General features: G+C 45.5%; 3 protein-coding genes across 17 annotated transcripts in view; 2 read left to right on the top strand and 1 right to left on the bottom strand.

The window, feature by feature from the left end:
• The window catches only part of mafk (v-maf avian musculoaponeurotic fibrosarcoma oncogene homolog K), a 37,180-nt gene extending 17,404 nt beyond the window's left edge, over window positions 1-19,776 (top strand). For 2 of the 6 annotated variants that reach the window (XM_068055906.1, XM_068055902.1), the window contains exons 2-3: window positions 13,615-13,690; window positions 14,290-19,776. In XM_068055906.1, coding sequence (XP_067912007.1) covers window positions 13,655-13,690; window positions 14,290-14,679 — 426 coding nt within the window. In that variant the 5' untranslated portion in view covers window positions 13,615-13,654 and the 3' untranslated portion in view covers window positions 14,680-19,776. Of the gene's footprint in view, window positions 1-51; window positions 136-957; window positions 1,123-1,255; window positions 1,385-11,541; window positions 11,738-13,614; window positions 13,691-14,289 lie in introns of those variants that run through there. The other 4 variants (XM_068055901.1, XM_068055904.1, XM_068055905.1 and 1 more) reach the window with 4 other exon arrangements.
• Window positions 1-25,109, bottom strand: part of mettl4 (methyltransferase 4, N6-adenosine) — an 81,874-nt gene that overhangs the window by 56,230 nt on the left and 535 nt on the right. The window contains exon 2 of one of the 6 annotated variants that reach the window (XM_068055895.1): window positions 7,557-7,728. The exons of the other annotated variants lie outside the window; for them this stretch is intronic. The gene's annotated coding sequence lies outside the window, so the exon portion shown is untranslated. The remainder of the gene's footprint in view (window positions 1-7,556; window positions 7,729-25,109) is intronic. 6 annotated transcript variants of the gene reach the window in all.
• gaa2 (alpha glucosidase 2) overlaps window positions 23,529-25,109 on the top strand; it is a 44,442-nt gene continuing 42,861 nt past the window's right edge. For 4 of the 5 annotated variants that reach the window (XM_068055886.1, XM_068055888.1, XM_068055889.1 and 1 more), the window contains exon 1: window positions 23,839-24,986. The gene's annotated coding sequence lies outside the window, so the exon portion shown is untranslated. Of the gene's footprint in view, window positions 23,586-23,838; window positions 24,987-25,109 lie in introns of those variants that run through there. The other variant, XM_068055887.1, reaches the window with a different exon arrangement.

Here is a 25,109-nt window from a genome sequence, read left to right as displayed (position 1 = left end):
TGCTTTGAATGTACAGCTTTGGAGAGGCAGGAGCCAGCAGCCATACTATGCCCAGAATTAGCAGCATGTTCGCTTCTCCTGGAGACTGCTGCACAGGGTGACTCATGGTTCTGCTATGTTGGGGTTCATGTGTAGGTGTGCCTGTATTTCTACCTTTATGTGGAATGATTAGATTGCTGTGGATTGGGACACTTTTGTTTGATTTTGAGTTCTATTGTATCACTCCTGTGGTCGCTGATGTACATTGGCTCCCGGTCCAGCAACACCTCAATTCTAAAATTCGCATCATATTCAGATCCCTCCATGGCCTTGCCCCCTCTCTATCTTTGTAACCTCTTCCAGCCCGACAACCCCCTGAGATCTCTGCTCTCCTACAACTATGGCCCTGACTTTCTTTACCTCACCTATTGGCCCTAAACTCTGGCAATCCCTCCATAAATCTTTTGACCTTTAAGGCACTCCTTAAAACCCACCTCTTGATCAAGCTTTTAGTCACTTGTCTTGAACTCAGAAAATTAAAGATGAGGGAGGCCATTGAGCTAATTTTTCCATAGAAACCTAAGCCCCTCACTCATTGAGTTATTGCGAAGATTTTGCTCCACTGCCCCTTTGCAGAAGGACAAGGTTCACTCTTTGTGCGAAGAAGTGCATCCTGACACCAGCTTTGAACTTATTTTTGTACCAGTTTGTGAACCTTTTGGCTTGAAATGAGCCTTAACCTTTTTCCATTTCATTAGTAGTTTAGCTTGATGGCTGTGGACGGGCTAACTTCCTGAAGCAGTCCCTTGGTTTATTTGTGCATTGCTGCATCAGGGATCAGGTTATTCTCCCAATGCCCTGTCAATCAGGCCGGCTTTGCCGTGACGCAACAATTGAGGTTTCCATGGTGACCCCGGCCGGTTTTGATTCGATTCCCTGCCCCCCCCGGTTTCCATGGCAACCATCTCCCGGGGCAAGGATTTCATGCGTGTTTGGAATGGAGAGCGGAGGGAAAAGCTGCTGCGGGGGGGGGCGGGGGTTCAGGAGCTGGCCAGCCCGGAGCGGCAGGCAAGACCCCTGCATAAACTTTATGCATTTAAAGGGAGTCGGTTTATGTTTTAAATGCATTGCTTAAAACTGCAGGTGAGCAAGCTGCTTGCACAGGCTAAACCTGTGTGTGGTTTCATTGGTTTCCTTCTTTCCTCCATGCAACTCTTTGCAGCTCGTGTGCTGCTTGTCTCCCCACTTTATGTCCGACATGCATTTTAAACATAATTTACCTGGAAATAGATGACCATAAACGCCTTTAAGAGGAAACTAGATAAATACACGTATAAGAAGCGAAATAGAAAGTTACCGACATAGACCACGGGGCCGAATGGCTTGTTTCTGCTGTAAATATTATGTAAGTCCATGCAATTAGAGATCGACATGTGTCTTATGAGTTAGCATTGGAATCTGCAGCTGATTAACAGTGCTGGATTGGGTGTGCTGCTGGAACCATATACACAGGCAGGCATGCAGGAGATGGGAGAAGATGGTGGTCTACAGTCCGATGGACCTCATCAATCAGTCAGCAACCCTATATCTGCTTGGCTCAGTTGATGGTACTCTTGCCTTTGAACATGACGGGTTTGAACCCCTACTCAGGCATGTATTCTAGACTGACTCTGGTGAGGAAAGTTGCTTGTATCTCTTCAGGTGTCTCAGGTTATTGTTGGAGATTTGGAGTTCTCCTCATGACCTAGTGGATGTTCCTTTCTCCCAACCAAAACTTTTCCTCCTGTACCACAGATTTGCCTCAATTCTGCCAACTTGTTGCTGAACCCTTCCGTTCTTTTGCAAAGTGAAATTTCAGTCATATGTTAGTAAGAGTGAACCTCTGGTTATGACTGACTTGTGGTTTCACTTCTCACAAGATGTGAGAAGCATGATGTCTGGTTGTGCTATGGTTTCACAGATGCTCGCGCTTCTTTGGTATCTCATCCGAGTGGTTATCATTCATGTGTGAACTAGAGGGGAAACGTCAGGCTGCTTATTCGGTGGTTGCTTTGGCAAGGGTCTTCATAGCCTGGCCAGATCCTGTGCCTGCCTGACAACCCCTTTCCAGTATGTGTGTAGATGTCGAATGAGGGCAGGATGTCTCCTTCCTCACCAAGTTCTGTGGACAGGGATCAACCAACTTAGCACAGATTGGCAATCATATAGTGGACATTCCTAACTCGTGGTTTAGTGCCGCACTTGTTAGGTTGCCTGTACCTGCCGAACTATTGAAGCTGTCTGATTGTGTTAGCCATAGTTCATAGCATTCATATCTGAGTCAGAAAGTCATTGGTTCAAGCCCCATTGCAGAGACTTGACCACATAATCAAGGCTGACATTCCTAATGCATAACTGAGTGAATGTTGTACTGTGAAAGGTGCCTTTTGGATGAGATGTTAGACAGAGGTCCCTTCTGCCTTCTCAGGTCAATGTAAAGTATCCCAGGGCACAATTTTGAATAACAGCGGAATTCTCCTGGGTATCATGACCAATATTTATCCCTCAACCAAAATCAAAACCAACCAAAAAGTACTTCATTGGCTGTAAAGTGCTTTGGGATGTACTGAGGTGGTGAAAGGCTGTGTAGAAATGTGAGTTTCTTTTCTATGTATATTTTTGTTGTTTGGAACAGTTGGGGAACAGAATAAATCAGGTGCATCAGGCAGTGGGGACAAGGGAAGTAAGTGGGGGAACGGAGGGAGGATTTTGATGAGGAACGTGATGCCGGTACCTGAAATGGTTCTTGTTTACGTATAGAAAGTCACCCTAAATATCTGGGTGTTCAGGAATTTAGTTGGACCTTTGTAACATTGCATAAGCATAGAGGTCTGTGATAAAGCAGCATTTGTTTATATAGTGAGAAATGAGGTTTTGTTTTTGAATCAAATTACGAATTTTAAAGAGAAACCTTAAAAAAAACTTCAATTTTCTTTGTTCTTACTAGCTCTGACCACAGGTTTTTCAGTCCTTGTCAGAAATGCAAATCGAAGGCAGGGTAGTAAATGCAACATTGCTTATCAGGGAATGTAGGAACAGAAGAAGGCCATTCAGCCCCTCATGCCTGTTCTGCCATTCAGTTAGATTGTGGCTGATCGGTATCTTAACTCTATCTACCTGCCTTGATGCCCTTAACAAACAAAAATCTATTAATTTCAGTTTTGACAATTTTCAATTGACACCCCCCCAGCCTGAACAGCTTTTTTTTTTTGGAGAGTTCCAGATTTCCACTGTCCTTTGTGTGGAAAAAAGTGCTTCCTGTCCCCAAAAGACCTATCTCTAATTTTAATGTTATGTCCCCTTGTTCTGGATTCCCTCATCAGAGGTAACATTTCTCTCGATCAAGAAGTTATTTGTCTTATCAAGGAAGGGACAGGGGCAGAAACCTGACCACTGTAGACTAGAGTCATAGAGTCGTACAGCATAGAAACAGGCCCTTCGGCCCACTGTGTCCATGCTGACCATAATGCCCATCTATACTAATCCCACCTGCCTGCATTAATTCCATATCCCTCTATGCCTTGTTCATTCAAGTACCTGTCCAGATGCCTCTTAAATGTCACAACTGTTCCTGCATCCACCACCTCCTCAGGCAGCTCATTCCAGATACCCACTATTCTTTGTGTGAAAAATTTACCCCTTTGATTCCCTTTAAACCTCCTCCCTCTCACCTTAAATCTATGCCCTCTAGTTTTACTCACCCCTACCATGGGAAACAGACTTTGGCTATCTACCCTATCTATGCCTCTCATAACTTTATATACCTCTATCATGGCCCCTCTCAGACTCCTTCGCTCCAGGGAAAACAGACACAGCCTATCCAATCTCTCGTTATAACTCAAGCCCTCCAAACCAGGCAATATCCTTGTGAATCTTTCTGCACCCTCTCTAGCTTAATCACATCTTTTCTGTAGTGCAGTGACCAGAACTGCACACACTACTCCAAATGCGGCCTAACCAACGTTATGTACAACTGTAACATGATGTCCCAACTCTTGTACTCAATGCTTCGGCCGATGAAGGCAAGCATGCTATACACCATCTTCACCACCCTGTCTACCTGTGTTGTCACTTTCAGGGAACTATGTACTTGCACCCCAAGGTCTCTCTGCTCAACAACACTCCCCAGGGCCCTGCCATTCACTGTATATGTCCTGCCCTGGTTTAACTTCCCAAAATGCATCACTTCGCACTTGTCTGCGTTAAATTCCATTTGCCAATCCCTTGCCCACTTTCCCAGTTGATCTATGTCCTGTTGTAACCTTAGACAACCTTCTTCACTGTCCACTATACCACCAATTTTAGTGTCATCTGCAAACTTACTAATCATGTCCCCTACATTCACATCCAAGTCATTAATATATATGACAAATAACAGTGGGCCCAGCACCAATCCCTGCCGCACAACACTGGTCTCCAATCTGAAAAACAACCCTCCACTACCACCCTCTGCCTCCTATCACCAAGCCAATTTTGTATCCAATTGGCTAGCTCACCCTGGATCCCATGTGTTCGAACCTTCTGGACCAGCCTACCATGCGGGACCTTGTCAAAGGCCTTGCTAAAGTCCATGTAGACAACGTCCATCGCCCTGCCCTCGTCAATCCTCTTGGTCACCTCCTCGAAAAACTCATTCAAATTCATGACACATGATTTCCCATGCACAAAGCCATGCTGACTATCCCTAATCAGACCATGTCTTTCCAAATGCATATAAATCCTGTCTCTCAGAATCGCTTCCAATAACCTTCCGACCACTGATGTAAGGATCACCGGCCTGTAGTTCCCTGGCTTATCCCTGCTGCCCTTAAATAAAGGCACAACATTAGCTATCCTGCAGTCTTCCGGTACCTCACCCGTGGCTAATGATACAAAAATCTCTGCCAGGGCCCCAGCAATCTCCTCCCTTGCTTCCTATAGCATCCTAGGATACACCTGGTCAGGCCCTGGGGACTTATCCACCTTAATGCGCTTCAAAACCTCCAATACCTCCTCCTTTGTAATGTTGATATGCTCCAGGATATTGCTGTTCCCTCCCTTGAACTCACTAGCTTCCATGACCTTCTCCATGGTAAATACGGATGAGAAGTATTCATTTAAGACCTCGCACATTTCCCGTGGCTCCACACATAGATTACCACACTGATCCTTAAGGGGACTTACTCTCTCCCTAGCTACCCTTTTACTTTTAATATACTTATAGAATCTTTTAGGATTCTCCTTTATCCTATCTGCCAGGGAAATCTCATGGCCCCTTTTCGCCCTCCTAATTTCCTTCTTAAGTGTAGTCCTACATCCCCTATACTCCTCGAGGGACTCGCCTGATCCCAGCTGCTTATACCTGACATATGCCTCCTTCTTTGTCCTGACCAGACCCTCAATATCCCTCGTCAACCAAGATTCCCTAAACTTGCCAGCCTTGCCCTTCCACCTAACAGGAACATGCCGGCCCTGAACTCTTCCTATCTCACTTTTAAAAGCCTCTCACTTGCCAGACGTCCCTTGACCTGTAAACATCCTCTCCCATTCAACGTTTGAGAGTTCCTGTCTGATGCCATCGAAATTAGCCTTCCCCCAATTTAGGACTTCAACCTGAGGACCAGTCCTATCCTTTTCCATAACTGTCTTGAAGCTAATAGAGTTATGGTCACTGGTCCCAAAGTGCTCCCCCACTGACACATCAACCACCTGTCCATCCTCATTTCCTAAGAGGAGGTCGAGTGTAGCCCCTTCTCTAGTAGGGCCATCCACATACTGCTTCAGAAAACTATCCTGGACATACTTAACAAATTCTTCCCCATCTGATCCCTTAGCACTAAGGCAGTCCCAGTCAATATTAGGGAAGTTAAAAACACCTACTATTACAACCCTATAATTCCTACACCTATCTGTGATTTCCCTACATATATGCTCCTCCAATTCCCTCTGACTATTTGGGGGCCTATAGTATAATCACATCAAAGTGATCACCCCTTTTTTATTCCTAAGTTCTAACCATATGGCCTCGCTGGACGTTCCCCCCCCTGGGATATTCGCTCTAAGTACTGCCGTGATGTCCTCCCTAATCAATAGTGCAACTCCCCCTCCTCGCTTACCTTCACCTCCATCACGCCAGAAGCATCGGTGCCCCAGAACATTGAGCTGCCAGTCCTGTCCATCCTTCAACCACGTTTCCTTAATAGCTATAATATCACAATCCCATGTACCGATCCATGCTCTGAGTTCATCTGCCTTACCTGTAAGGCTTCTTGCATTAAAGTAAATGCAGTTTAGCCTACCAGACCTTTCACGCTCCCTGTCCTGCCCCTGCCCGGCCTGCCTACTGGACTTGCTTGCTTTAACCTTTACATGTGCCTCAACTATCTCATCGGAGAGACTACTACTTTGCGTCCTACTTCCCCCCGCAAGACTAGTTTAAACCCTCCCGAGTAGTACCAGCAAACCTCCCCGCAAGGATATTGGTCCCCCTCCAGTTTAGATGCAACTCGTCCTTCTTGTACAGGTCACCTTTGCACCAGAAGAGAACCCAATGATCCAAGTAGCTGAAGCCCTCCCGCCTACACCAGCTCTTCAGCCATGCATTCATTTGCCTTATCCTCCTATTCCTACCCTCACTGGCATGTGGCACAGGGAGTAATCCTGAGATTACAACCCTAGAGGTCCAGCTTTTTAACCTTCTGCCTGACTCCCTATATTCACTTTGCAGGACCTCCTCTCTTCCTGCCTATGTCGTGAGTACCAATATGGACCACGACCTCTGGCTGCTCACCCTCCCTTTTCAGAATATCCTGCAGCCGCTCCGAGACATCCTTGACCCTAGCACCAGGGAGGCAACATACCATCCTGGAGTCTCATTTGCGGCCACAGAAATGCCTATCTGCACCCCTTATGATAGAATCCCCTATCACTATAGCTCTTCCACCCTTTTTCCTCCCCTGCTGTGCAGCAGAGCCCTCCGTGGTGCCACGAACTTGACTGTTGCTGCTTTCCCTGGGAGGTCATCCCCCCCCAACAGTATCCAAAGTGGTATATCTGTTTGAGAGGGGGATGGCCACAGGGGACTCCTACACTACCTGCCTATGCCTACTACTCCATCTGCTGGTCACCCATCCCTTTTCTGCCTGTGCAGCCATTACCTGCGGTGTGACCACCTCACTAAACTTGCTATCCACGGCGTCCTCAGCATCGCGGATGCTCCACAGTGAATCCACCTGCAGCTCCAGCTCCGTAATGTGGGTAGCCAGTAGCTGCAGATGGATACACTTCCTGCACACGTGGTCATCAGGGACACTGGAAGCATCCCTGATTTCCCACACAGCACAGGAGGGGCATATCACGGGGCTGAGCTCTCCTGCCATAATTTACCCTTAGATTAATTAGTTACTCCCTGAATTAAAAAATACTAATTACACTAGGGGCCTTGTTCCACCCACTCCAATCTAAAGTCCTTAAAAAAAAAAACACTTTAGTAGTACTCACCTTATCACCAGAGGTTATTTTTTTAAAGAACTTTAAATGCACTAACAGCTGCTACTCACTCGAGCAATCATCTTGCAGCTCTCCTTTGACGTCACTGTTGGCTTTTTTTTTCAAAACTGCGGCGCGCTGGAAGAGGTTCGACTCCTCTCCGCTCCACTCCCGGAAGGTAAGAGCTAGTTAGTCTAATCTTCACCGTGGGCAAACTCTTAGAATCCATAATTCAAGATCAAACTGGCATTTGGAGAGATAAGAGACAATTCAATGGCCAGAGGAACTTCAGTTATGAAGATAGATTGGAGAAGTTGGGACTGTTTTTCTTGGAGAAGAGAAGGCTGAGAGGAGATTTGATAGAGATATTTAAAATCATGAGGGGTCTGGACAGAGTGGATAGGGAGAAACTGTTCCCACTTGTGAAAGGATCAAGAATGAGAGGGCACAGATTTAAAGTGATTGGTAAAAGAAACAATAGCAACATGAGGTCAACTTTTTCACGCAGCGAATGGTTAAGGTCTGGAATGCAGTGCCTGAGAGTGTGGTGGAGGCAGGTTCAATCAAGGCATTCAAAAGGGAATTAGACTGAAAAGGAAGAATGTGCAGGGTTACGGTGAGAAGGCAGGGGGAAATGGCATGAGGTGAATTGCTCGTTAGGAGAGCCAGTGCAGATGCGATGGGCTGAATGGCCTCCTTTTGTGCTGTAACAGTTCTGTGAAATTGTATTTGACGAAATTAATAGAATTGTTTTTTGAAGAAGTGATTAGTTGTTCAGGTAAGGGGATTGCATTAGAGGCAAGTGTACATGGATCTTCAGAAGGTGTCTCACAAGAGGCCTGTTGGAGAAATTTAGGCGCATAGTAAAAGAGCAAATGCAGCAACACAGACAGAAGGACAGATTGGAAGTTTATTGGTTCTGGTAAAATAGGTGTGGAATTTCAACGGTTGGAATTGAAAGAAAAACTTGCATTTATAAAACAACTTTCACAACTTCACAGTGTCCCAAAGCACTTTCCAGTTGTGTAATTACTGTTGTAATGTAGTAAACATGACAGCCAATGGGATCTTTTACATCCACCAGAGGGGGCAGACAGGGCCTTGGTTTAAAGTTTCAGCTGAAAAGCAGCACCTCTGACAGTGCAGCAGTCCCTCATTACTGCACTGGAGCATCAGCCTAGATTTTAGGCTGAAGTTTCGAGTGAGGTTTGAACCCACAATCAGAGGCAAGCATGCTACCCGGTGTACCATTGTTGACACTGGTGTACTTCAAGGGTTAGTGATAGGTCAACTATAGGTAAGATGACTTGGACTTCGGCATGGGAAATATGATAAAAAAAAGTAGAGGGTTTTTGACCAAGCATTTGGTTAGCTGCCCTAAATTGTGGTTCAGTGTCAAATTTTAGAACATAGAACATAGAAAATACAGCACAGAACAGGCCCTTCGGCCCACGATGTTGTGCCGATCCTTTGTCCTCTGTCAAGGACAATTTAATCTATACCCCATCATTCTCCTTTATCCATATACCTATCTAAAAGCCGTTTGAAAGTCCCTAAAGTTTCTGACTCAACAACTTCCCCAGGCAAGGCATTCCATGCCCCGACCACTCTCTGGGTAAAGAACCTTCCCCTGACATCCCCCCTATATCTCCCACCCTTCACCTTAAATTTATGACCCCTTGTAACGCTTTGCTCCACCCGGGGAAAAAGTTTCTGACTGTCTACCCTATCTATTCCCCTGATCATCTTATAAACCTCTATCATGTCACCCCTCATCCTTCTCCGTTCTAACGAGAAGAGGCCTAGAATGTTCAGCCTTTCCTCGTAAGACTTATTCTCCATTCCAGGCAACATCCTGGTAAATCTCCTCTGCACCCTCTCCAAGGCTTCCACATCCTTCCTAAAATGAGGCGACCAGAACTGCACACAGTACTCCAAATGAGGCCTTACCAAGGTCCTGTACAGCTGCATCATCACCTCACGGCTCTTAAATTCAATCCCTCTGCCAATGAACGCTAACACCCCATATGCCTTCTTCACAGCCCTATCCACTTGAGTTGCAACTTTCAACGATCTATGCACATAGACCCCAAGGTCTCTCTGCTCCTCCACATGCCCAAGAACCCTACCGTTAACCCAGTATTTTGCATTCGTGTTTGTCCTTCCAAAATGGACGACCTCACACTTTTCAGGGTTAAACTCCATCTGCCACTTTTCAGCCCAGCACTGCAACCTATCCAAGTCCCTTTGCAGACGACAATAGCCCTCCTCGGTATCCACAACTCCACCAATCTTTGTATCATCTGCAAATTTACTGACCCACCCTTCGACTTCCTCATCCAAGTCGTTAATAAAAATCACAAACAGGAGAGGACCCAGAACTGATCCCTGTGGCACGCCACTGGTAACTGGGCTCCAGGCTGAGTATTTACCATCTAAGACCACTCTCTGCCTTCTATCAGTTAGCCAATTCTTAATCCAACTGGCCACATTCCCCACTATCCCATGCCTCCTGACTTTCTCCATAAGTCTACCATGGGGGACCTTATCAAATGCCTTACTAAAATCCATGTACACCACATCCACTGGTTTACCCTCATCCACTTGCTTGGTCACCTGCTCAAAGAATTCAATCAGGCTTGTGAGGCAAGACCTACCCCTCACAAAACCGTGCTGACTGTCCCGAATCAAGCAGTGTCTTTCCAGATGCTCAGAAATCCTATCCCTCAGCACCTTTTCCATCAACTTGCCTACCACCGAAGTAAGACTAACTGGCCTGTAATTCCCAGGGTTGTTCCTATTCCCTTTCTTGAACAGGGGCACAACATTTGCCACCCTCCAATCACCTGGTACCACCCCCGTCAACAGAGAAGATGAAAAGATCATTGCCAGCGGCTCTGCAATTTCATCCCTTGCTTCCCATAACATCCTTGGATATACCCCGTCAGGCCCGGGAGACTTGTCTATCTTCAAGTTATTCAAAAACCCCAACACATCTTCCCTCCTAACGAGCACTTCCTCGAGCTTACCAGTCTGTTTCACACCGTCCTCTTCAGTAATACACCCCTTCTCATTCGTAAATACCGAAGAGAAGTACTCATTCAAAACCTCACTTATCTCTTCCGGCTCAACACACAGTCTCCCGCTATTGTCCTTGACCGGACCTACGGTCCCCCTAGTCATCCTCATATTTCTGACATACGCGTAAAAGGCCTTGGGGTTTTCTTTTATCCTACCCGCCAAGCATTTTTCATGCCCTCTCTTAGCTCTCCTAATCCCTTTCTTCAGATCCTTCCTGGCCATCTTGTATCCCTCCAGAGCTATGCCTGTGCCCTTTTTCCTCAACCTTATATACGCATCCTTCTTCTTCCTAACAAGACTCTCAACCTCTCTTGTCAACCACGGTTCCCTCACATGACCATCCCTTCCCTGTCTGACAGGGACATACTTATCAATGGCCCCTACTATCTGCTCCTTGAAAAAGTTCCACATTTCGACCGTGCCCTTCCCTGTTTGATAATGCTCCTGTGAAGCACTTTTGGATGTTTTACTACATTATAGGTGCTAGATAAATGCAAGCTGTTATTGTTCGCTTTGGGAATTGAAGCTGGATCTTCCTGATCAGCTTGTCTGCACTTGAGGTCGTGAACTTACCTCCCGACATTTTGGAGTCAAGCAGAGAGGGAGTGTTTGATTTTGACTATGCGCTGGGTCTGAATTGACTGAGACCTCAGGATGCACTCGGTGTTTGCAAAATTCTCAGTGCATGATGGTACGTGCGGGTTGGGCGGTGCAGGGAGGGAAGGGAGCTTACGGTCTGCCTGAGTGACATCTCCACAGCCAAGAGGTGTGAAGCAGCAAAGACTGACGTGGTTGTAGGATGGAAGGCACATTGCAGTCTGTGTGGAAATGTTTGTGCACACCCAACACAACCCACCAATCACAGATATCCAGGATGTGGTCGTTTGCTGCAAAGTTTGTACGTAAGTGAGTTGGGGGCTTAAAATGCCACCCACCCATCCCCCACTGCCTCCATTTCAGATGGATTTCTCATTATTTGCTGCTTCATTCTTTCCACTCTTTGTCAGAGGGTGGGGGTGTGGGGTGGGAGTCTCTTCTTAAGTCTCTCTCGCTTTTGTTGGTACTGATTCTTTAATCTAACCGTCTCCCAGACAAGGTTTTCATGGTTTGAGTTTAAGTAGAATATGACAGAAAAACAGAGCATAAACACCCCCTTCCTGACTACCAGCAGGTAGGTGCTAGATCTGAGCAATGTTTTTTTAATAATTGTTACATTTTTTGGGGGAGGTATAAATTTTCTGGCTCTGTGTTGAGGAGTGAAAACCATTTCACTATTTTGGGCTGTCAAGCATTAGGAGTTAGGGTTATGGTGGCATGGCTGAGTTCAGCATTAACCTCTTGCAAAGGGTTACCAACCTAGCTAATGTCCAACTGGAGGACCAATCCCCGAAAGGCAGCATCAGGGTGATGGCACTCAGTCGGGAGGTGACGGGACTTGGTTGGCACTCGGTTGGGAGTGATGGGACTTGGGTGGGAGTGCTGGGTCTTGACAAGGAGAGATTGGATCCGGATGTGTATATGCCTCCAGATATTGTACAGTGAAGGTCATGCACTTCACCCAAGGAAGAGGGAAAAATAAATAAGAGAGAGCCTTTATTCAAGTCCCAATCAGAGACTTGAACAAAAAATTTAGGCTAACACTCCCAATGCAGTACTGAGGAAGTGCTGCACTGTCGAAGGTGCTGTCTTTCAGATGAGATGTTAAACTGAGGCCCTGTGTGCCCACTCAGGTGGGTGTAATAGATCTCATGGCACTATTTCAAAAAAAGAACAGAGTTCTCTCCAGTCTCCTATGCAATATTTACCCTTCAAACAATATCACTAAAACAGATTATCTTGTCGTTTATCTGTGGGAGTTTGCTGTATGCAAATAGCTGCCATGTTTCCTACAACAGTGACCACACTTCAAAAGCACTTCACTGTGTGTAAAGCGCTTTGGCACGTCCTGATGTCGTGAAAGGTACTATATAAATGCAAATTCTCGCTTTCTTACGACTGTGATATAGTCTGTGAATTTGTGAATCAGGATGTAGTGGGGAGTTGGAGAGATGTTCCTCTTGAGGTGGAGGGTGTTTTCCCCCCCCCCCCCCCCCCCACCCCTCCTCCCTCACAACTCCCCAGGGTCGTTGACTCAGCCAGGGTATAGTTACACAGGGGCTTACTGTCCTCTGATAATTGTCCCAGCCAACCCCAAACCTCTCCTCACCCAACAGCCACCCTAAATGCCAAGCTTCAATGGGTAGTGATAAGGAGCATCAACCCTCAATTTCAAAATAATTCATTTTCAGGATGTGGGCATCTCTGGCAATCCCTAGTTGTCATTGAGAAGATGGTGGTGAGCCTGTTTCTTGAACCACTGTAGTCCTTATGGTGAAGATGTTCCCACAGTGCTATTAAGTAAGGAGTTACAGGATTTTGACTCTGGCAATAAAGGAATGGTCGATTATATATTTAAGTAGGGTGCTGTGTGACTTGGGGGGGAACTTGGAGGTAATGGTGTTTCCATGCCCCTGCTGCTCTTGTTCTTTTAGGTGCTGGAGGTCACGGGTTTGGGAGTTGTTGTTGCAGAAGCCTTAATGAGTTGTAGTGCATCTTGTTGATGGTACATACTCCAGCTACTGTGCACCAGTGTTGGAGGGAGTGAATGTTTAAGGTGGTGGACGGGGTGCCAATTTAGGGAACTGCTTTGTCCTGGATGGTGACTTGGCCCAAGGGATCAAAGCCAATTGAAGTACTGGTGACCCAACTTTGATCAGCTACCTGAATAGGACATTGAACCTGGGACTTCCCTGCTCTGTTTATGTGCCATAGTTCCACAGTGGGGAATCTTGTGCAATCACTGAATAGCAATTGCAGTGGGAACCCTTGGCTGTTTATTGAAAGAAAATTCTAAATATTTCTAATCACATGATACTGAGATGGTTGTACTCTATGGACTATCGCAGTGATCAAAGATTTATTGCTTCATTTCTCTATAAAGGAAGAACCTGATTTTTTAATAAACTGTTTAAATAATAGTTAATGGTTTGTGCTTTATTGTGTTTGCAGTGTATTTTCTGTCTCTGTGCTCTCTGATGTTGACGGGGTAATGACGACTAATCTCAAAGGAAGCAAAGCAATAAAGGTGAGGATTCTTTTTATATTTGTCTCATTTTGCTGTTCTTTAATGGTTTACCCCAATAGTTTTTGTCCCATCTCAAGATTACTGTCTAGAAGAGCAGTAAAATGGAAAGCTTTAACAATTTGCATTGCTGCAGTCCGTATGGTGAAGGTACACCCACAGTGCTGTTAGTGAGAGAGTTCCAGGACTTCGACCTAGGACAATGAAGGAACGGCCAATATATTTACAAATTAGGATGGTGTGGAACTTGGAGGGAAACTTGGAGGTGATGGTGTTCTTATGCATCTGCTGCCCTTGTCCCTCTAGGTGATGGAGGCCACAGGTTTGGGAGATGCTGTCGAAGAAGCCTCGATGAGTTGCTGCAGTGTACTTTGTGGATAGTACACTCTGCAGCTACATGCACCACTGGTGTTGATGGGGATATTTAAGGTGGTGGATGGGCTGCTGATCAAGCAGACTACTTTATCCTGGATGGTGTTGAGCTTCTTAAAGGATACAGTGCCGAGACTTAAATGGAAAACTGTTGGAGTGCTTGTGTGTGAAGTTGGCAGAGAGGCCGAGGGAAAGAAAGACAATAACTTGAAAGTATTTTCTGATTACAGGTCAAGAAAGAGGCCGGTGAGAATGCCCTGACGCTCAGCGACCAGGAATTAGTCTCCATGACAGTCCGAGAGCTGAACCAGCACCTGCGAGGCCTGAGCAAAGAGGAGATCGTTCAGCTGAAGCAGCGTCGGCGAACGCTGAAGAATCGGGGTTATGCGGCTAGCTGCCGGGTCAAGCGTGTGACACAAAAGGAGGAGTTGCAGCGACAGAGGACCGACCTCCAACAGGAGGTAGCCAAACTGGCCAGAGAGAATGCCAACATGAGAGTTGAACTAGATGGTCTCCGCTCCAAGTATGAGGCCCTCCAGAGCTATGCCCGCGCCATGTCTAAGGGCCCCACTCTGCCAGCCACCAGTGTCATCACCATCGTCAAGTCGTCTGACTCCTAGGCCCTTCTCAGTTTCCTCTTCCTGGGGTTGCATGGGAACTGTCGGTAGAAGTATTGCAGGATTATGGAACCAAGACAGGTAGATGAAGCTAAGATAGACAACAGGCTTGAGCTAATTGAATGGCAGAACAGGCTTGAGGGGCTGAATGATCTGCTCCTTTCTTGTTTCGGCACACCTTCTTGAAATATATCAACCAGCAAGATGCTCTTTGCTCAACAGGAGCCTTCCCTGAACATGATGAAGTTGAGACTGCAAGATGAAGCCATCAAGTTCATGAAGAACTGCAGTTGCAATTTAAAAGAACTCGCTGTCATGCAGTGGGTGTCAAAATTCCCGGAGTTAAAGCCTGAAGCCTTATTCAAAGATCCACATTATAAGAAGCACTGTTTTGGAGTTGACTGGAGAGAAAGATCTCCATATCTGGAATCCGAGCATTCTTAAGAGCCTGGACGTACAATGGACAGGCTCCCTTCTCTCATGCTGCCGTAACTCATCATAGCTGATTCTCACGGTCTCGCCAACTGTTCAAGTTACCGTCCAAATACCTGTTTGGAATGTCCTGGAAGGTAATCCACACCCAACAAAGACTAGCAGCTTATTAAAACCTTTTGAGCACTGAACGCTTATGGTTTTCAAGCATCTGTGGTTTCCATCCTGTGACTCTCAAACAAAACGTCCAAACAGAGCAGTGCATAAAATTGTAAAATACTATGTCCCTTGCAAGCTGTACAAAACAAAAGATATATATTTTTATTTAGTCTTGAAGTTCTCCTTCAGTAATCAGTTTGTACAATCCTTTGCAAATTTCCATGCAGATTAAATTTGGAGATGGAGTAGCCATTTTGAATGAGTGCGCCTTATGAATGTTGCCCCCCCAGAATTGAGGCCAAAGGCTGTGAGAGAATTGCAGGCCATGGAAGGCTTTTCCTGACTCTGATTGGTCTGGATGACAGGTTTAATATATCCAGTGGCTTTGGAAGTATTGGAGGGAGGGAAGGGGAACATAGGGACATTTGGGAAATCAGCCAAATTATTTAGCGCTGCTGGTGTGGCCATTTGAGTTGACAACAGACTCGTTTTGAACGAGTTTTATGAGGAAAGAATTCCATTTAAAGTCCTTCTGTTTGCTGCAGCCTGTGTGAGTTGCAAACGATCTGCAAACTCGGGATGGTTGTGCAAAATTAATCTTTCTTCTGACACTCCCTCCCCCCAAAAGTGTAAGATGAACAGAAACTGAGTGGTGCTGATTTTAGCCAATCAGCACACTTCATCAAAATGGCAATCTAAACCCTCAAGTCTCGGAAAGTATGGTCTGCAATGTATGTGTACTATCGACACATCATTTGGTCTCACACTAACTTGGACGCAGCCATTATCACTAGACTAGTGGGAGGGCTTAGAGTTTATTTTTAATGCCAATTTTTTTTTTCTCTGGCACGGGATGGTTCGGTTACGCTCAGGGTGAATATATCCCATGTGAAACTTGCATTCCTGTAGTGCCTTTCACAAAATCAGAACGACCCAAGGCACTTAACCAATGAAGTACTATTTTCCAGTGTAGTCACTGTTGTAATGTAGGAAAGGCAGCAGCAAATTTGTGCCCAGCAAGCTTCCACAAACAGCAATGTTATAGTCACCAGATAATTCTTTTGGAGTGATGTTGGTTGAGAGATAAATATTGGGCTGAGGCACTGGGAGAACTCCCATGCTGTTCTTTGAAATAGTGCCTATCTGTGAGGGCAGATGGGGCCTTGGTTTTAACATCTCATCTGAAAGACAGCATCTCTGACCAATGTTCCCTTTAAGCTGCTCTGGTACTTGGTCATGCAGCAATAGAGAATGTGCCGCACAGGTAACAAACAGGCCGTGCACAAGTAATGGTCCCTTTGAGACACGGTTGCACATGTGTACATCTTAATCTTAAAGAGAATGCATAGCACAACTATCCGGCTGCACACAGCAAACAAAAGTTGGAGGAAACATTGTCTCTGACAGTGCAGGACTGGAGTGTCAGCCTAGATTGTGTGCTCATTCTCCAGAGTGGGACCTGAACTCACAACTTTTTCACTCAGAGATGAGAGAGCTACCTAGTGAGCCACAGGTGACACTTCGGGCTTTTTTGGGCTGGGTTGGGGGAAGGTAGGGGTGCTTGTAAATTAGGCATAAAGATGGCCACCTTGTGTGTATGTCTAAAGATCAGCCTGAAAGATGTGGGGGCAACTTGCAAAGGGTTCTTATTCCATTAATGGAACAGAAACTGGGTGTGTAGGTTGATAGAAGTGATTTGTTCTCTATATACAGCAGCCTCGGTGAAGGGGGAATGTCTGCTGTTCCGTTTTTAGAACAGAACCCATGGGCTTGGCTTGGTTACTGTGACTCACACGATGCACTCAGGTGTGACACCCAGTGGCCTAGCTGTTTAAGGATATTGTGTTGAGGGATTGTGACTGGGTGAGTTTTCAGTGACTGCAGTAGTTAGTGCTTCAGCATGTAAATCACCTTTCCTCATACCAGCTGTCACGAAAAATTTCCAACCGCACAGTATTTAAGGGGAAGTTGATGCCTTTATGGGAAAGCGAGAACAGCAGATGAGAGAGAAAGGAAGGATATTCTGATAAGGTGGGAGGAGGCTCATGTGCAACATAAGCACTGGCATAGACCATTTGGTCTGAATGGCCTGTTTCTGTAATGAAATTCTACACACTTCAACAAAATAACCACTACAGATTGTGAGGCTGTAACCACACCTCGGGTGAGAGGTGTAAGCCTCAGTGCAACAATAGTTTGCAGCAATTGTCACTGTTCTGTACAGAATTCCATGACACAGAAACCGTTCATCTATAAGAGACACAGGAACAATTACATCTCAGGGACTCCAAGGAGAGCATGTGAAGTACGCACCAATTGCACTCCCAGCTTTGCTGCTCCGATTAGATTCCAGCCTGTAACTCATTCTCGGGTATCTATTATGCTATATATAAATCCCCTGAACCCCTCAATTAGATTCCAGCCTGTAACTGACTCCCATGTGCCACTTTTTGTATCTGTAAACTTCTGGTTCGATTTATGGAAGGCCTTCTATGCAGCAAATGGTTTCCACTTAACTCTTGTGAACAGTGGCCTTTTCCAGACCCTGAAGCTACCACTTGTTGAAGCATCTCCTGAGAGATGGAAAGGCCTGCTCAGGTCAGGAAATAAAAATCCGATAGAACCACATCGGACTTGAGCCCAAGTCCCTCCACTTTTTCCCGCGCCTGACCTGACCCGACCACCGGAATGGTTATCTACCTTGATTCCGTAGTGCACTCACTCGCTGTACCACTTTTGGATTAAGGAAGCTGCAGCATGAGTGTGATGATGTCATTGAGATGCTCACTGCGCAGACTCAAGAGTTTCCCTCCTTGACATTCCCTCCAGCTCAAGTAAGTTCTTAAGTTTTACACTCTCTACTCCAGCAGAGCAAAATGCAAGACTTCCAGTGTGTGTCTGACCCCAACCCGCACCCGACACATGTCGTCGGGTCCCATCAGGTTCGGGTCGGGTAGCAGGCCTTTAGAGTGACGTTCTACACAGAGCAACAAACCTGTCACTGGAAACCACTTCAATCACTGGGGGAGCGGTGCAGTGCCGTGCTAGATACATGGAGGAGTGATATGGCTCCTCCCAACCCCACTGCCTCCACTTTACATACTGTAGGAGGGGAGGGGTTGCATGGGGAGACCATTTGTATCCCCCCTCCTCTGGACCTGAGTTTCACTGTGTGTCATATGGTTGGATGAATTGTAAGAAGAAATACTGGAGTGAGAGGGGGGAGAGAGAGAGAACAGTCATTCTGGCGTTAAGTGGCTATTGACTTAGGTTGTGTGTTTTCTCCCCTCCTGTCCTGAAGCCATTGACCTTGAGCACCTCATGCAAGTGCCTATTAGTCATCTGACAGAGTACGCTAATGGACTGGACTAATAATTCACAGAACATCAGTTCAAATTTCAACATGGCAGTTTCAGAATTGGAGTTTAAAAAATCTACATTTAAAGCTGGTGTCAGTAAGACTGTTAGATTGTCATAAAAACCCCAACTGGTTCACTAATGTCCTTTAGGGATGGAAACCTGCCATCTTTATGTGGTCTGGCCTACATGTGACTCCAGTCCCACACCACCTGCCTCCTGAAGTGGGCCAACTTCAAAACTGCTACAAAGAAAGAAAGAAGTTGCATTTCTATAGCACCTTTCATGACCGTCAGACCTCCCAAAGTGCTTTGCAACCAATGACATACTTTTGAAGTGTAGTCACTGTTGTAGGAAACAAATAGCACGTGGACTGCAGTAGTTCAAATGGAAGGCCCACCAATACCTTTTCAAGATGTCTGGGAATGGGCAATAAATGCCAGCCTTGTCAGTGAGAATAAACTTTTTAAAAATCCTAGGTCCAGCCAGTTCTTAACTTTGTACCCCTTCCAATTGGAGAGGGTACTGCTGATGTAACCATCTCTGGATAGTTGCGTTGCCTTTAGACAATTGGCTGAGGTTTGAGCATTGCTGGCTCTGCCTCGCGTTGCCTATGCCCCAACATTCAGTTCCACTGGTCATCCCTAGGACAAACTGAGGCACTTACATATTTCAACATCAACTTGCATTTATATAGTACCTCTAATGTCGTACAATATTCCAAGACATTCCAGGAGGGCTCTCAAACGGAAACTGAGCCATATGAGCTACTAGGACAAGTAACCAAAAATTTAATCAAGGAGGTCGGTTTTAAGGAGCACCTTAAAGGAGGAGCGATAGGTAGAGAGGCGGGAACATTTAGGGAGGGAATCCCAGAGCTTGGGGTCTTGGCTAGATTCTAGATTTAAGTAAGGCTGATGTAACGGAGACTGTCCACAGTAAACTGGGAAAATCCCCAAGATCAGTAGGAGGTGTTCAAAAAAGAACTACTGTGTTACAGAACCAGTTTATACCCTAAGGGGCAAGAGCTTTAGTAGTGGCAGTCTCCCCAAGGCAGGCCCTCTGCTTATTTCTCAATGCTCCCCAGTCCTGCAGTTTCCTCTTCAGTTACTCACATGAGCCTCCCATTTTTTTTGTTAACTTCCATGAGAACTGAGCAATATGACTTGGGGGGGGGGGGGGGGGGGGGGGGGAAGTAAATGAGCTCTACTTGCCAAAAAAGACAGCCATGGATGACTAAAGAGGCAACTGAGAACATCACACGAGAAGTAAAAGCATACAAAAATGCAAAAAATAGCACAGATCCTGGCAAATGGGAAAGGTACAAAGGACAGCAAAGGGTGATAAAACAGCTAAGAGCTACAAAAGGGAAATATGAAAAGAAACTTGCAAAGGATATCAAAATCAACAAAAAAAACTTTTTAGCATTATATTAGGGAAAAGAGGTTGGTCAAAAGCAATGCGGGTCCCCTTGTAAACTGAAATCAGTGATATTGTCAATGAAAATAAGGAAATGGTGGATATGCTGAATAATCAGATGGGTATTTCCAGTCGAGGAAGGGGTCAGCATGCTAGAAATCCCAAGAAAACTAATACTGAATCAGGGTCAGAGACTCAGCAAAATTAACGTAAACAAAATAACGATAATGAAGAAAATAATGGCACCAAAGAGTAACAAATCCCCAGACCAGATGGTTTTTATCCCAGGGTTTTAAAAGCAGTAGGTGAGAACATTGTAGATGCCCGAACCATAATCTTCCAAACTTCTCTCGACTTGGGAACCGTTCCTTTAGATTGTAAAATTGCGCATGTTACTCCGCTATTTAAGAAAGGTGTGAGAGGGAAATTGTGGAATTATAGACCAGTTAGCTTTGACCTCGTCAGCAGATGTGGTCTCTTCAGACTACTAGAAAAGATTGGATGCCCACCAAAGCTACTAAGTATCATCACCTCATTCCATGACAATATGAAAGGCATAATTCAGCATAGCGGCACCTCATCAGACCCCTTTCCAATCCTGAGTGGCGTGAAACAGGGCTGTGTTCTAGCACCTACACTGTTTGGGATCTTCTTCTCCCTGCTGCTCTCACATGCGTTCAAGTCTTCAGAAGAAGGAATTTTCCTCTACAAGATCAGGTGGCAGGTTGTTCAACCTTGCCCGTCTAAAAGCGAAGACCAAAGTACGGAAAGTCCTCATCAGGGAACTCCTCTTTGCTGATGATGCTGCATTAACATCTCACACTGTAGAGTGTCTGCAGAGACTCATCGACAGGTTTGCGGCTGCCTGCAATGAATTTGGCCTAACCATCAGTCTCAAGAAAATGAACATCATGGGACAGGACGTCAGAAATGCCCCATCCATCAATATCGGCGACCACACTCTGGAAGTGGTTCAAGAGTTCACCTACCTAGGCTCAACTATCACCAGTAACCTGTCTCTCGATGCAGAATTAAACAAGCGCATGGGAAAGGCTTCCTCTGCTATGTCCAGACTGGCCAAGAGAGTGTGGGAAAATGGCGCACTGACACAGAACACAAAAGTCCAAGTGTATCAAGCCTGTGTCCTCCGTACCTTGCTCTACGGCATCGAGGCCTGGACAACGTACGTCAGCCAAGAGCGATGTCTCAATTCATTCCAGCTTCGCTGCCTCCAGAGAATCCTTGCCATCAGGTGGCAGGACTGTATCTCCAACACAGAAGTCCTCGAGGCGGCCAACATCCCCAGCATATACACCCTACTAAGCCAACGGCGCCTGAGATGGCTTGGCCATGTGAGCCGCATGGAAGGTGGCAGGATCCCCAAGGACACATTGTACAGCGAGCTCGTCACTGGTACCAGACCCACCGGCCGTCCATGTCTCCGCTTTAAAGATGTCTGCAAACGTGACATGAAGTCCTGTGACATTGATCACAAGTCATGGGAGTCAGTTGCCAGTGGTCGCCAGAGCTGGCGGGCAAGCATAAAGGCGGGGCTAAAACGTGGCGAGTCGAAGAGACATAGTTGACAGGAAAAAAGACAGAAGCGCAAGGAGAGAGCCAACTGTGTAACAGCCCCGACAACCAATTTTATCTGCAGCACTTGTGGAAGAGTCACTCTAGAATTGGCCTTTTTAGCCACTCCAGGCGCTGCTTCACAAACCACTGACCACCTCCAGGCGCTTACCCATTGTCTCTCGAGACGAGGAAGCCAAAGAAGAAGAAGCCTTACATCTGTTGTCAGGAAATTGCTAGAATCTATAATTGAGGATAGGGTTACTGAACACCTTGAAAATTTTCAGCTGATCAGAGAGAGATGGCATGGATTTGTAAAGCAAAAACAAAAATACTGCGAATGTTGGAAATTTGACACAAAAACAGAAAATGCTGGAAATACTCAGCAGTTCAGGCAGCATCTGTGGAGAGAAAAACAGAGTTAACGTTTCAGGTCTGTCTGACAGACCTGACAAATGTTGATTGTTTTTTGGTCCACAGATGCTGCCTGACCTACTGAATATTTCCAGCATTTTCTGTTTTTGTTATGGATTTGTAAAAGGTAGAACAAACCTGATGAATTGGTTGAATTTTTCAGAGGTAACTAAACTAGTGAACAGGGCAATGTCTAGGCATGTTATTTACATGGACTTCCAGAAGGCATGTGATAAAGTCTTTCATAAGAGACTGTTAGCTAAAGGTGAAGCTCATGGAATTAAAGGCAAATTATTGACCTGGACAGGAAATTGGCTGAATGGCAGGAGACATAGAGTCGGGATAATGGACAGGTACTGTAATTAGCAGGAGGTGACTAGTGGTGTTCTGCAAGGATCTGCCTTGAAGCCTCAACAATTCACCAAATTTATTAACAATCTGGTGATGGGATATAAAGCCACATGTCCAAATTTGCTGATGACACAAAGGTAGCATGGTAAGCAGTGTAATGGAAGCATAAAATTACAAAGAGATATTGCTGGATTAAGTGAATGGGCAAAACTGGCAAATGGATTTCAATGTAGAGAAATGTGAGGTCATCCACTTTGGACCTAAAAAGGGCAGAACAGGGTACTTTCTAAATAGTGAAAAGCTAGAAACAGTGAAGGGCCAAAGACACTTGGATATCCAGGTACATTGATACTAAAATGTCACGACCAGGTACAGAAAATAATCATAAAGGCTAATGGAATACTGGCCTTTATATCCAAAGGACAAGAAGTCATGCTTCAGCCATACAAATCCTTGGTTTGCCCACACCTGGGGAACTGTGAGCAGTTCTTGGCACCATACCTCAGGAAGGATATATTGGCCTGAGAGGGAATGCGGTGTAAATTTACCAGAATGATACCTGGACTCCAAGAGTTAAATCACAAGGAGAGATTACACAAACTAGGGTTGGATTCCCTGGAATTTAGAAGGTTAATTGGTGATTTGATCTAAGTTTTCAAGATTGGTTGGTATCCTTCCATCTACGAAAGATGATGGGCACGCAGCAAACAATCCATTTATATGGGGTGTCTTCTCATGGCGCCCCTTTGCTGATGGCTGTGAAGGCCAGCCCTTGAGAGGCAGGTTCTGCCATAAGTGCTGTACGTGAAGCTGCCAAGTGATGCTGTGAGTTGTTTTTGACGTTGGCGCCTGTTGCCAAGCTGCTGTAGCAACTGGTCGTTGCGGTAGTGCACACTAGTCCACAGGATGTGTCGCCATTTCCCTCTTTCGCCAGCTCATGACTCTCAAGTGCAATAGTCGACGTTTTAGGGCCTGCATGTCACGCTTGTAAGCATCCTTGATGCAGAGGCCCCAACTAGCTCGCCATACAGAAGGTCCTTGGGTATGCGACCATCTTCCATCCTGCGGATGTGTCCAATCCACTGACGCCGCCTCTGTTTGATTAGTGCCAACACACTTGGGAGCTCTGCCTTTGAGAGGATTACCACATTTGTGATTTTGTCCTACCAAGATATACCCATAATGCACCATAGACAGCGAAGATGGTAATTATTGAACTTCTTTTCCTGAATATTAAGATTTCAAGATATTAAGGGGATCAGATAGTTTAGATAGAGAGAAAATATTTCTGCTGGTTGGGGAGACTAGGACAAAGGGGGGCGTAGTCTAAAAATTAGAGCCAGACCTTTCAGGAGTCAGTGAGCATGGGGGAGGTGATGGGTGAATGGTCACTGAGCACTGAGGGTTGATGGGTGAATGGTCAGTGAGCATTGGGGGGGGGGGGGGGGGGGGGTGATCGTTGAACGGTCAATAGGCACAGGAGGGATAATGAGTGAATGGTCAGTGAGCACTGGGGATGATGGGTGAATAGTCAGTGAGCATCTCATTTGCTTTTCATGATTCAGAATGCCTTTCCTGTTCTGATGATTCAAGTCTCATTCAAATATTTATTTTAATTTTTGCTTTAAAAGGAAGTAAATAATTTAATTTTTTTCAGTAACTGATTAACGTCATTACAGATCCTCCCTTGTGTATATTACATTCTGAAGTCCGTTTCTGTGGTAATTTATTGCTGTAAATACATCTGCTCAGTTTTATACATTACAAATAAAGCATCTTCGCAAGAATGTGCCACTGATTTGTTCCATTCCTTTCCCAAAACCGAGGCTTAGAGATTAATTTCTATCTTATCTCTTGGTCACCTTTTCCGGTTAAAAAGTCCAAGTTTCTCCATTTTATGTGTCTCCACTCTTGTCACCTGAGTCAGAAGGGCACGTGTTTAAGACCCACTGTTGAGACATTGAGTTCATAATCTAGGTTGATAATGCCATTGCAATAGTGAGGGAGTAGTACACTCAGAGGTGCCGTCTTTCAGATGAAATGTTAAAACCAAGGCCCTGTCTGCCTCTTAGTGGATATAAAAGATCCCTCAACTCTATTTGGAAGTAGAGAAAGGGAGTTCTGCCCGCGGCGCCCTGGTCAATATTTCATTTCAATTTACATTGCTAAAAAAATGATCTATTCATTATCTTTGTGGGAGCTTGCTGTACACAAATTGACTGATGCTTTTCCTACATTACAACAGTGACTACCTGTCAAAAGCATTTCATTGGCTGTAAAGCACTTTGGCGCATCCCGAGGTGGTGAAAGGAGCTATATAAGTGCAGGTCTTTCTCATAAATCAAACCCTTTAGACGAAGGATTGGCTCTTCTTCACACGGCCCCTTGTATCTTGTCATGTAGGACTGGAAATAGTATGGTGTGGACTGAGTAGAGCACAGTACAGTTCCATTTAACCTCTGTTGTTTTGGATCTTTAGTTGAATATGTTCTAAAGGCCGACTACCCGACCCGAACCTGACGACATGTGTCTGGTTCAGGTCGGGTCGCACTTCCGGGTCTGGCATTCAGGCTCGGGTCGGGTCGGACACCCTCTATCAACCTCAGGTAAGTGGCTCCACTGATAATTTAATTTTTGGACTAGAAAGGTGATTTTGTTAGTTATTTTAAGCTTGTGCAGATCAGCAACAAAGTGAAAAACAGAAGGTAGATTAACTGAAGGTTGGGTCG

The sequence above is a fragment of the Heterodontus francisci genome, chromosome 24, assembly GCF_036365525.1.
Source record: "Heterodontus francisci isolate sHetFra1 chromosome 24, sHetFra1.hap1, whole genome shotgun sequence".
NCBI classification, from domain to species: Eukaryota; Metazoa; Chordata; class Chondrichthyes; order Heterodontiformes; family Heterodontidae; genus Heterodontus; species Heterodontus francisci.
Note: the sequence above shows the minus strand (reverse complement) of the source record. Positions and strands in the feature narration are given on the sequence as shown.